The 10,860-nt window shown below is 45.0% G+C and overlaps 1 protein-coding gene across 1 annotated transcript; it reads left to right on the forward strand.

Moving 5' to 3' along the window:
• The first annotated feature begins 2,170 nt into the window (after positions 1 to 2,170).
• Positions 2,171 to 8,623, forward strand: LOC135552626 (transducin-like enhancer protein 3). The gene is made up of 6 exons (XM_064984353.1): positions 2,171 to 2,659; positions 3,295 to 3,499; positions 5,700 to 5,800; positions 6,072 to 6,135; positions 7,896 to 7,940; positions 8,600 to 8,623. The coding sequence occupies exons 2-6, from the start codon at positions 3,476 to 3,478 to the stop codon at positions 8,621 to 8,623; spliced, it is 258 nt and encodes an 85-aa protein (XP_064840425.1). The 5' UTR covers positions 2,171 to 2,659; positions 3,295 to 3,475.
• Positions 8,624 to 10,860: the final 2,237 nt, after the last annotated feature.

Here is a 10,860-nt window from a genome sequence, read left to right on the forward strand (position 1 = left end):
TCTCCATGTTTTGAACTCCAACCACAGCACACTTATGGCCAGGTAATGTTTTTTGTTGATCGTGGTTTTTTTTAATGGAAACTGATCTGGGTTATTTACATAGTTTCTTTCCCATACTTTAGTAAAATTGGTAGACTAGCAGCCCTTTGGCCCAGTTGTACTATTTGGGGCCTTTTATTATGCATTCAACCTCAGCCCAGAGTCTTTATTCCAGCCCTCAACTAGCCCACGTGGGCCAGTCCAAAGTTTACAATGAGGTAGCCAATGAGGAGTGGTCATTTTCTCCCTCCTTTGAGCGAATGACCCTGCTCGCCTCCCTGAGCGTAAACATCTGAGAGGCATCCAATTAAAGTGGTGATATCTTCAGGCGTTTGAAGGTTCATCTGAAGCAAATGCCGTCAACTTAGAATTTACACATAGCTTACACTTTAAAATGTATACCATGTTGATTTTGTTCTGCTTTCAGGTCTGCACAGATGATGGATTTTTCACATAGTGGAAAAGTCAGAATGAAATATTAGTTTGTTAACCATGTATAAAACTAGGTCGTTTTAGTGATGAAAAATATAGGCCCATTCCATATTTGACTTCTAGCATAATTTGCACTACTCTCTAGCGCGATGAATAATTTAGTGATGTTGAGTAAACAGGAGCAATAATTAGGTTCACAGACATGATGTCGACTTTGGTAATAAATCATTACCTTTATTTAGCAAACATGCATATACCCTATATTTACTTTTCTATAAGGCCATGAAGACCACTATCACGACCTCATCCTGCTTGTTTATAGGCTAGCTTTCCAAAAACAAGGGATTAAAAATGCATATAATCTCACATTTTTGTTCTACGGAGGAAAAAAAACAAACCCCAATGAAGACAGAAACTGTTGGCTGCAATGAGCCAATGTTAGAGCGAGGTAAATGCTTTGTTTTGCGGTAATACAAATGTATTCGGTGGAGGAGGGGGGAATCAAACTGATATTTAGCCCCTACTAACTCCACCCCCCCACCCTCTTTTGTTTTATGCAAGGCTCTTTTTACCACATGGTAGTGACAGATTGTTTGAGCTGGAAGGAAAAGCCATTCGAAGCTAATTAAGCAGCCATTCCAGGGACTATTTGCAGGCAGGAGGGAGAGAAGCACAGGCATTTGTCAGCGCTGAGCCCCGCGTGGTATTGATTGACAGCATGGGATCCTGACTGACAGCCTTTGCTGCCTCTGGCCAATTGTAAGCGAGGAGGTAAGACAGCTGCACAGCCATTGGATAACGAACAGTGACGGGGAAGGGGAGCCCCACGTGGGGCTGAGTATAGCGAGCAACACGTGATAGGCTGACTTCCTCGGGCGCAGACATGTTGTACCTTTCAGCGTTGCCGATATGAAAGCTTGTTGATGGTTAAGGTCTTATTAAAAATGTAGGTCGATCAAATCAGTCTGATCAATGAATACATTTAATCCCCAATTTCTAGTATTCGTGTTAGATTTATGCAAGGGCTATGCTTAGTAAATTCAATCATTCTTAATTAAAGGCTTTCAAAACTATGTGATGGAGCAAATCATTCATTAAACACTACAGTCCTAAATGATTAAGCTATTTGTAGGCTGGATCTTCTAAGATAGCAAATTATAGAACACATACTTTCTTCAGAGCAATTTTAATGTGCTTGTGAGATTCAGATTTCATAAACTGCAGTGTAGCCTATTCTAAATGTTTAAATGAAGCAAGTAATTAGCTGATATAGAAAAAGAGTTGCTTAATTGCTCGGACACGTTTTAGTCCAGAAACACAGGCATGCTCAGCATTCAAATTGGATTTTTACATTGTATCTAACATTATGAGATTTAACCATGTGTACCATGCTGCACATGCCCATGTCTGCATCACATGAGGGATTTAATATATCAATGATTAAAAGTCAAACAGTATATTCTGACATTTGTGGCAGAAACATTTATAATTACCTTTGTTTATTACAAGTTCGTCAGTTGAATACCAGTTTAGATCCAAAATGGCGAAGATATGAGGTCATATATCACAGTCCAATGGGAACACAAGGGTACTATGTACCCCACGTGGGGACATCCCTCTCTGATAGGCTAATGCAGCTAAACTCATTCGGAGAATCCGATTGGCTTGTGAGAGGCCCTCTCGCGGCAGTTGAGTCCTCGTGTCAGTGCACAGTCTGTGTGTGGTACAGCAAGCGTTGGAAAAACTGGGTAAATCGAATGCAAGCAATTGCTTCGTTACAAAATCCAACTTTTCTACGATTTAACCTCTTTTAACTTACAAAATTGTATTTGGATTTACTAGAAGACTCGTCAATAATTGCTTTTATCCAAGAAAGGTTTTCTTGGAAGTTTTATGCGGTCAACAACTCGTTGTAATCGACGGCTCTCCGACGTCGGATCCGAAAGGCATTGTCGAGGCAGGTCGTGCGGCGCCACGAGATCACCGAAGTTCCAAGGCTCGGCTGGGACAAGGATTCCATGTAACCAGCGATTACTTTTGGATCATTTTTTCATTCTCATAAGGAAGGTTACCAGCCGAGGATTGTGAAAATTCGTTCAACAGAGGGATTATTGCCGTCGTAGGGGAGGGGAATCAATCGAGACAAAGGTAAAGAAGAAGACCCGAGAAGAGCCCGCTAACAAGACGGGTAGCTTTCATGGCTGGGCTTCTTTGAAAACAGCAGTGTGTTTTATAACCAAGCTTGGTGGACTGAATGTCATAATCCCGCAGCCCGCTTTGTCGTATATTCTGTTTTCCAGTTGCGCTCGAACACTACAGCTCGGCGAACAGCAAATTGTTACATTTGTTGCGAATGCAGATAATATATAAACACGATACAATGTATCAACTTTGATTGTAGCGATGCTGGTCTTTTTGGTTTTGGATAAATTGTTATCCGTGCTACGCGCCTATTGTAGTTTTTTTCGTCTGCTAGTGTAGCCTATTATCACTCTAGCGTGAAGGCTTGACACGCCAACAAACCTGTCAAGCAAACCCATTTAGATATCACAATTTCCTAACATGTCGGATAAATATTTGCAAATCGAGAATAGCGGCTTATTATGACATGTATTTTTGAGAGACGGACCAGGCGACGATAGTGAGTTAAATTATAGAGGCTATAATCTGCATATGCCATTGACTAAATTCAGCAAGTATTTCCTTGCTGTCGTCACGAGCATATTTTGAAGCTATGTGCGTGTTCCGATTGCATACTCCGTTCATTTAGCTAATATCCATTCTGTTCTGCTTTTTTGTTATGTATGTTTGTGATGTTGAAAGGAAAGGGGCTTAAAATCAACAATAAAGATCGAGAGATCGGAGGGTGGAAGTGTGTTCTCCGCCGCGGAGGATTGGCATTGTCCGACCGCTTGTGCGCACAGGGAGGGGTGGCGGACTATCGCACATCTACTCGGATTACTGAAGTATCCCCCGATTTCCCTCAAAAAAGGATACATTCAAGATGTATCCACAGGGCCGGCATCCGGTAAGTATCCCAGCTCATGAGATTATTATGCGAATTCATGCAAATGTACCGCCTTCAAAATAATTAGCTTGTCAGACACGAGCTCGTGATCTGCACCTTACTATTTATGGTCTGCACGTCGAGTAGCCTAGTCCCTCTGTTTATGGCGCTCGACAACACGTTTCGACAGGAAACTGCAAATACACAATCGATTCACGTACAAGATTCTTATGAGCAATTTTAATAACGAAAGACGGCCAATATGTACGAGGGGAAAAAAATATTTTCAGAGCGAATATTTTTTTACCCTCTAAATTCCTCCAAGCTGCTGCATTGAAGCAGTAGCGGATATGCTGTAATTATCGAGCTTACTGCACGGCATCATTGGCATGCATTGAATTCCTCACAAATCAGGTTGTGATTTCCCCTCCCTCTCTCTCTCTCCGCTCACCCCCTTCCCGTGCTCTTTGAGGACGGGCGCACTGACCCGCCTCTGTCATCGCACTCTTGAGTGATAGTGGTTCTTCCCACCATTATAAAAGCGGCCACCAGGCAGGGCTCAAGGGAACGTTTGGGTACCACACTGACAAACCACCATTCAGCAGCAGCAAAACTAATTTTACACAGAAGAGAGGCCTATAGGAGAAGGAGGCTAAGAAAGCATGATGAAGGATGATGATACTATTTTGCCATCTTTCTGTTGCTATTGATTATAACTATACTTATGTTATAGAAATGGGCTGAGATCTAGGTGTAATGTGTTGTAGCCTGTTATAGAAATGGGCTGAGATCTAGGTGTAATGTGTTGTAGCCTGTTATAGAAATGGGCTGAGATCTAGGTGTAATGTGTTGTAGCCTGTTATAGAAATGGGCTGAGATCTAGGTGTGATGTGTTGTAGCCTGTTATAGAAATGGGCTGAGATCTAGGTGTGATGTGTTGTAGCCTGTTATAGAAATGGGCTGAGATCTAGGTGTGATGTGTTGTAGCCTGTTATAGAAATGGGTTGAGATCTAGGTGTGATGTGTTGTAGCCTGTTATAGAAATGGGCTGAGATCTAGGTGTGATGTGTTGTAGAAAGCCTGTTATAGAAATGGGCTGAGATCTAGGTGTGATGTGTTGTAGCCTGTTATAGAAATGGGTTGAGATCTAGGTGTGATGTGTTGTAGCCTGTTATAGAAATGGGCTGAGATCTAGGTGTGATGTGTTGTAGCCTGTTATAGAAATGGGCTGAGATCTGATGTGTGCCTGTTATAGAAATGGGCTGAGATCTAGGTGTGAGCCTGTTATAGAAATGGGCTGAGATCTAGGTGTGATGTGTTGTAGCCTGTTATAGAAATGGGCTGAGATCTAGGTGTGATGTGTTGTAGCCTGTTATAGAAATGGGCTGAGATCTAGGTGTGATGTGTTGTAGCCTGTTATAGAAATGGGCTGAGATCTAGGTGTGATGTGTTGTAGCCTGTTATAGAAATGGGCTGAGATCTAGGTGTGATGTGTTGTAGCCTGTTATAGAAATGGGCTGAGATCTAGGTAATGTGATGTGTTGTAGCCTGTTATAGAAATGGGCTGAGATCTAGGTGTGATGTGTTGTAGCCTGTTATAGAAATGAGGCTGAGATCTAGGTGTTATGTGTTGTAGCCTGTTATAGAAATGGGCTGAGATCTAGGTGTGATGTGTTGTAGCCTGTTATAGAAATGGGCTGAGATCTAGGTGTGATGTGTTGTAGCCTGTTATAGAAATGGGCTGAGATCTAGGTGTGATGTGTTGTAGCCTGTTATAGAAATGGGCTGAGATCTAGGTGTGATGTGTTGTAGCCTGTTATAGAAATGGGCTGAGATCTAGGTGTGATGTGTTGTAGCCTGTTATAGAAATGGGCTGAGATCTAGGCGTGATGTGTTGTAGCCTGTTATAGAAATGGGCTGAGATCTAGGCGTGATGTGTTGTAGCCTGTTATAGAAATGGGCTGAGATCTAGGCCTGTGATGTGTTGTAGCCTGTTATAGAAATGGGCTGAGATCTAGGCGTGATGTGTTGTAGCCTGTTATAGAAATGGGCTGAGATCTAGGCGTGATGTGTTGTAGCCTGTTATAGAAATGGGCTGAGATCTAGGTGTGATGTGTTGTAGCCTGTTATAGAAATGGGCTGAGATCTAGGTGTGATGTAATAGGTGTGGCTGCACTACCACTTCATTGGGGTTATTGATATCAACACTGCTGTTCTCTAGGCACCACACCAACCAGGGCAGCCTGGCTTCAAGTTCACCGTGGCCGAGTCCTGCGACAGGATCAAAGACGAGTTTCAGTTCCTGCAGGCCCAGTACCACAGGTAATGACATCCATTTTTAGAGGATGTACTCCAGCTGAAAGAACCAGGCTAGGCTACTCATGATCAATCTAGTTAGAGATGTCTGCTAACGCTGGTAATATCAAGTTGATTTTGGGTATGTAGAATTTAGATTTTTCACATGGTACAACTATATTGAGTGATTATGGTGTTTATAACCAAATATTTCTGTGAAATGGACTAACATGTATTAATTATGTAATAAACCATAAATATTGGCTCATAATAATGGACCATATTTCTCCTCTTTCAGTCTCAAAGTGGAGTACGACAAACTGGCCAATGAGAAGACAGAGATGCAGCGTCACTATGTCATGGTAAGAATATCACACTACATACAAGTACAATCACTTCCTGGAACTAAAACCCTGCATGTGATGGTTAGTAAGATGTGTTATTATTTTCCCTCAGATGAAACGGTCGCAACCGTGTTTGTTTGTAGAGGCAATTTGAGTTACATTTTTGGGTGCATTTGAGATTGTTGACTGATGATCATCCCTGTGTGGTGATTGTCCAGAAAGGGACATTGGGGCCTCCTGTGATTGGAGGAAGTGTGTGTGTGTGCGCCTATAGAGAAGGAGTGGGTGGGGGTTGTTGTGAATCTCCACCAGAGGTCAAATGTCCGGCCGTTGATAACAGGGCGTGACGGACGGGGCTTTGTGATGATGGGTGGGGGGGTCATAATGGCTCCATGGCCTCTTTTATGCCTCTGACCCCGGAAGGGTTAATGACTGGCCTGCTGGCTTTGTGTGTGAAGCTGATTATTTAGGGCAGTATTCTCCCAGGGTGAGCTGTGGCCTATGGGCCTTCACATACCCAGGGCCTTCTAAGACACCCAGGGCTCTCATTAAGGATGGAGAGAGTTTGGGGAGGGGGATAGAAGGGACCCCTGGCCAGGTAGACAACTAGTTAGTCACGGTGGAGTATGACATTTTATATTTTAGCCTAGCTGTTTAGCGGTGGCCTCTTATCCGGGATGACTTGCAGACAATACTGTGGCCTATGGCTGGATGACCTCATCAAGTAGAGGACATAGTCAAGTGAAGTATTGCCATTAAAAAACACAAATAGCACTATTAACCTTTACATTGTTGCCATTTTAGAATGTGACTTAACTCCAAAACAACAGCTCCAACTGATCCACGTTCAAACGTTCCCTTTTTAACAACAAAAAAAATCATTTTCAAAGCCCCCCATGATCAAATAGAAATTGTAAGTGTAGATGGTACAAAGTTATTTGTATTTACTGTCAAGCTACAACATTGATCCAACTCAAAGAGCCTAGCTAAGGTTCTGGGTAACACAAAAAGGGCTGGTGAATGAATGGAAAATAACCAGTCAGTCCCTAGACATGATGTAACAGAGGCCAAACTCTGAGCTGAGGCCCCGTGCATATAAACTCCTCTTATCTTATTTGTCCACGCCAGGATTGACTTTAACCAAACGCACTGGTACTTTAGTTAAACATTATTTTTTTATTCTGAGGAAATGCATGCACCGGTTTAGCGGTAGGGTGTGAGAGGGGGGGGTTGTTAGATAAACAGGATGGACTAACTCGGCCTCATCTGGCAGCCGCCAGTTCACGCCCTGATAGTGAGTATCGCTATGGATGTCTAATCTACGATTGACAACAATCTATTTGTTTTGAAAGACTCTTATTTCGCCAGACTGATTGAGTTAGCAACGTAGCATTTTAAAATCTGTCTGTGCTCAAAAGAAGTGGATTGGAGTCCTGTAGCTTAGCATTTACCCTATCCACTCAGACACGGTTCACCTCGCTCACCCCTCGACTCCCCAAAAGAGCTGGAAGAACAAAGAAAAGGCTAGAAGTAGAGGGATCACTACAGCCTCTGAGCCGGCCTGGGTGGGGGATTTCAAGTGTTAATCAGTAAAGGGCTACGTCAGCTAGTTCTCTCCCCTTAGCCATGCTCAGGAGTCCAGCATTCTGACATGCAGACTGGTTCCCATGGACAACTCAGCTTGTTTTCACTTGTCCACTATGTTCCTTTTTTTGATATTCTAACTAGTAAATGAATGGGATGTGAATGTTTCATTGTGTCACTCTTGTCTTTTCCAGTACTATGAGATGTCCTATGGGCTGAACATTGAGATGCACAAACAGGTATGTAGCATTATCCTCATCTGTCTACTTTGAAAGAGTGGTTGCTCTTATCGGTATATGGGCTCTCTATCGGTCCAGCGTATGGGCTCTCTATCGGTCCAGCGTATGGGCTCTATCGGTATGGGCTCTCTATCGGTCCAGCGTATGGGCTGGGCTCTCTATCGGTCCAGCGTATGGGGTCCAGCGTATGGGCTCTCTATCGGTCCAGCGTATGGGCTCTCTATCGGTCCAGCGTATGGGGCCTCCAGTGGTTTATTTGATCTGTGCCTGTGCTGACACCAGCTGAGAGCCTCCCTCTTTAGCGCCAGACAAGTTCTGAACAACTGAATGCTTGTGTCTTAGAAATAGTTTTCCCTTATAAAGTTTGTATGTCCAAACTGAGGATCAAATCGGCTTCCCAAAAATAACATGGTCGCTGTGGTAGAACATTTATTTTGATTGGTGATTTTCTGTATTTACCAGAGTGCCGTCAGGTAGCCTGATTTCAGATGTCGTCATGGAAACAGGATTATGATTATTAGGGACATTTGTTTTTCTTTCCAATAATGTAAATGTTTTAATCAAACTATTATATTAATCTGATTATTCACAAATAATCACACTGTGTGCATGTAACGTACTCATTATGTCTGACACATTGTGGTGTGTCTGTTTTGTAGGGGATTGGAAAGCAAGAGCTATGATTGTTCAATGACACAGACACACAACCTTCGTCGATGCCCTCAGTCTAAAATGCTTTAAATGCTTCACAGGCACAGACACACACCTCACGTTCTCATTGCCTCCTGAGAAACGCACACACACATACGAGACCTTAGTCTATGCCCTCAGTCATAAACACTCCTCAAGTAACACACACACACACCGACTCCCTTCCTGTCTGTGAAAACGCTGACGGGCTAAACGGCGAGCGGGGCAGGCGGCCTGATGGGGCTGCTTTGATAAGATTAAAGTGAAGTCTGGCGAGGACTGAGTGTGTGTGTGTTTCTCCCAGTGACGAGTCTGACTCAACTAAAGGCAGCATGCAGAGCCAGCCAGCCGGTCTATAACCTCATTCGGTCAGCTGCCTCTCAGCAGAATGTATTCATCAGCAGTAGAAGCCAACCAGAGGGCTCCCTCAGCCTCAGCCTGGCTGTGAGTGGAGGAGACATTAGACCTGCCTCACTACTGGAGAAACAGACAAAATGGACGCCTTAGAGAGCGGAAGGGGGAACGCTGCTCAGTCAAACAGTCTGTCAATATCCACCGGGCCGTGAAGCGGGCTTTTTAGTGGCGAGGTGATTTGTGGCATCTATCACGGTCTTCTCTAGTCTCCCTCTGGTTCCTTTCATCTCTTCTGTCTTTCCTGGCTTCTCACTCTTTCCTTGTTTATTTTCCTCCTCCTTTAACCCCCCCCCTTCTCAGTGTGATATGAAGTGAGAGATGGGCTGTGCCTGTGTGTCATTAGCACTGTAATATGATGTATGAACATGGACTTTAGGCAGGCTGGTCGAGGAGGAGGAGGGGATGGGCTTTAGGCAGGCTGGTCGAGGAGGGGATGGGCTTTAGGCAGGCTGGTCGAGGAGGAGGAGGGGATGGGCTTTAGGCAGGCTGGTCGAGGAGGAGGAGGGGATGGGCTTTAGGGCAGGCTGGTCTCTTCTCTTATCCAGGGAGGAGGAGGGGATGGGCTTTATCCAGGCTGGTGAAGGAGGGGAGAGGAGGGGATGGGGGCAGGCTGGTCGAGGAGGAGGAGGGGATGGGCTTTAGGCTGGCTGGTCGAGGAGGAGGAGGGGATGGGCTTTAGGCAGGCTGGTCGAGGAGGAGGAGGGGATGGGCTTTAGGCAGGCTGGTCGAGGAAGAGGAGGGGATGGGCTTTAGGCAGGCTGGTCGAGGAGGGAGGAGGGGATGGGCTTTAGGCAGGCTGGAGGGGAGGAAGGGATGGGCTTTCCAGGCAGGCTGGAGGGAGGGGAGAGGAGTGAGCATCTTCTCTTATCCAGGTTACTAGAGGTGAAGGGAGGGGAGAGGAGGTGTAAACAGTGAGCATCTCTTCTCTTATCCAGGTTATTAGAGGTGGAGGGAGGGAGAGGAGGTGTAAACAGTGAGCATCTCTTCTCTTATCCAGGTTATTAGAGGTGGAGGGAGGGGAGAGGAGGTGTAAACAGTGAGCATCTCTTCTCTTATCCAGGTTACTAGAGGTGGAGGGAGGGGAGAGGAGGTGTAAACAGTGAGCATCTCTTCTCTTATCCAGGTTATTAGAGGTGAAGGGAGGGGAGGAGGTGTAAACAGTGAGCATCTCTCTCCTCTTATCCAGGTTATTAGAGGTGAAGGGAGGGGAGAGGAGGTGTAAACAGTGAGCATCTCTCTCCTCTTATCCAGGTTACTAGAGGTGGAGGGAGGGGAGAGGAGGTGTAAACAGTGAGCATCTCTTCTCTTGGCGTAAACAGAGCATCTCTCCTCTTATACTAGAGGTGGAGGGAGGGGAGAGGAGGTGTAAACAGTGAGCATCTCTTTCTTATCCAGGTTATTAGAGGTGAAGGGAGGGGAGAGGAGGTAAACAGTGAGCATCTCTTCCTCTTCCAGGTTACTAGAGGTGAAGGGAGGGGAGAGGAGGTGTAAACAGTGAGCATCTCTTCTCTTATCCAGGTTACTAGAGGTGAAGGGAGGGGAGAGGAGGTGTAAACAGTGAGCATCTCTTCTCTTATCCAGGTTACTAGAGGTGAAGGGAGGGGAGAGGAGGTGTAAACAGTGAGCATCTCTTCCTCTTATCCAGGTTATTAGAGGTGAAGGGAGGGGAGAGGAGGTGTAAACAGTGAGCATCTCTTCCCTCTTATCCAGGTTACTAGAGGTGGAGGGAGGGGAGAGGAGGTGTAAACAGTGAGCATCTCTTCTCTTATCCAGGTTACTAGAGGTGGAGGGAGGGGAGAGGAGGTGTAAACAGTGA

Source organism: Oncorhynchus masou, chromosome 2 (assembly GCF_036934945.1).
Source record: "Oncorhynchus masou masou isolate Uvic2021 chromosome 2, UVic_Omas_1.1, whole genome shotgun sequence".
Taxonomy (NCBI): Eukaryota; Metazoa; Chordata; class Actinopteri; order Salmoniformes; family Salmonidae; genus Oncorhynchus; species Oncorhynchus masou.

Coding starts and splice junctions, on each gene's coding strand:
- LOC135552626 (XM_064984353.1), top strand. CDS start 3,476: ATGTATCCACAGGGCCGGCATCCG. Junction 5,801..6,071: donor CTGCAGGCCCAGTACCACAG/GTAATGACATCC, acceptor CTCCTCTTTCAG/TCTCAAAGTGGAGTACGACA. Junction 6,136..7,895: donor TGCAGCGTCACTATGTCATG/GTAAGAATATCA, acceptor TGTCTTTTCCAG/TACTATGAGATGTCCTATGG.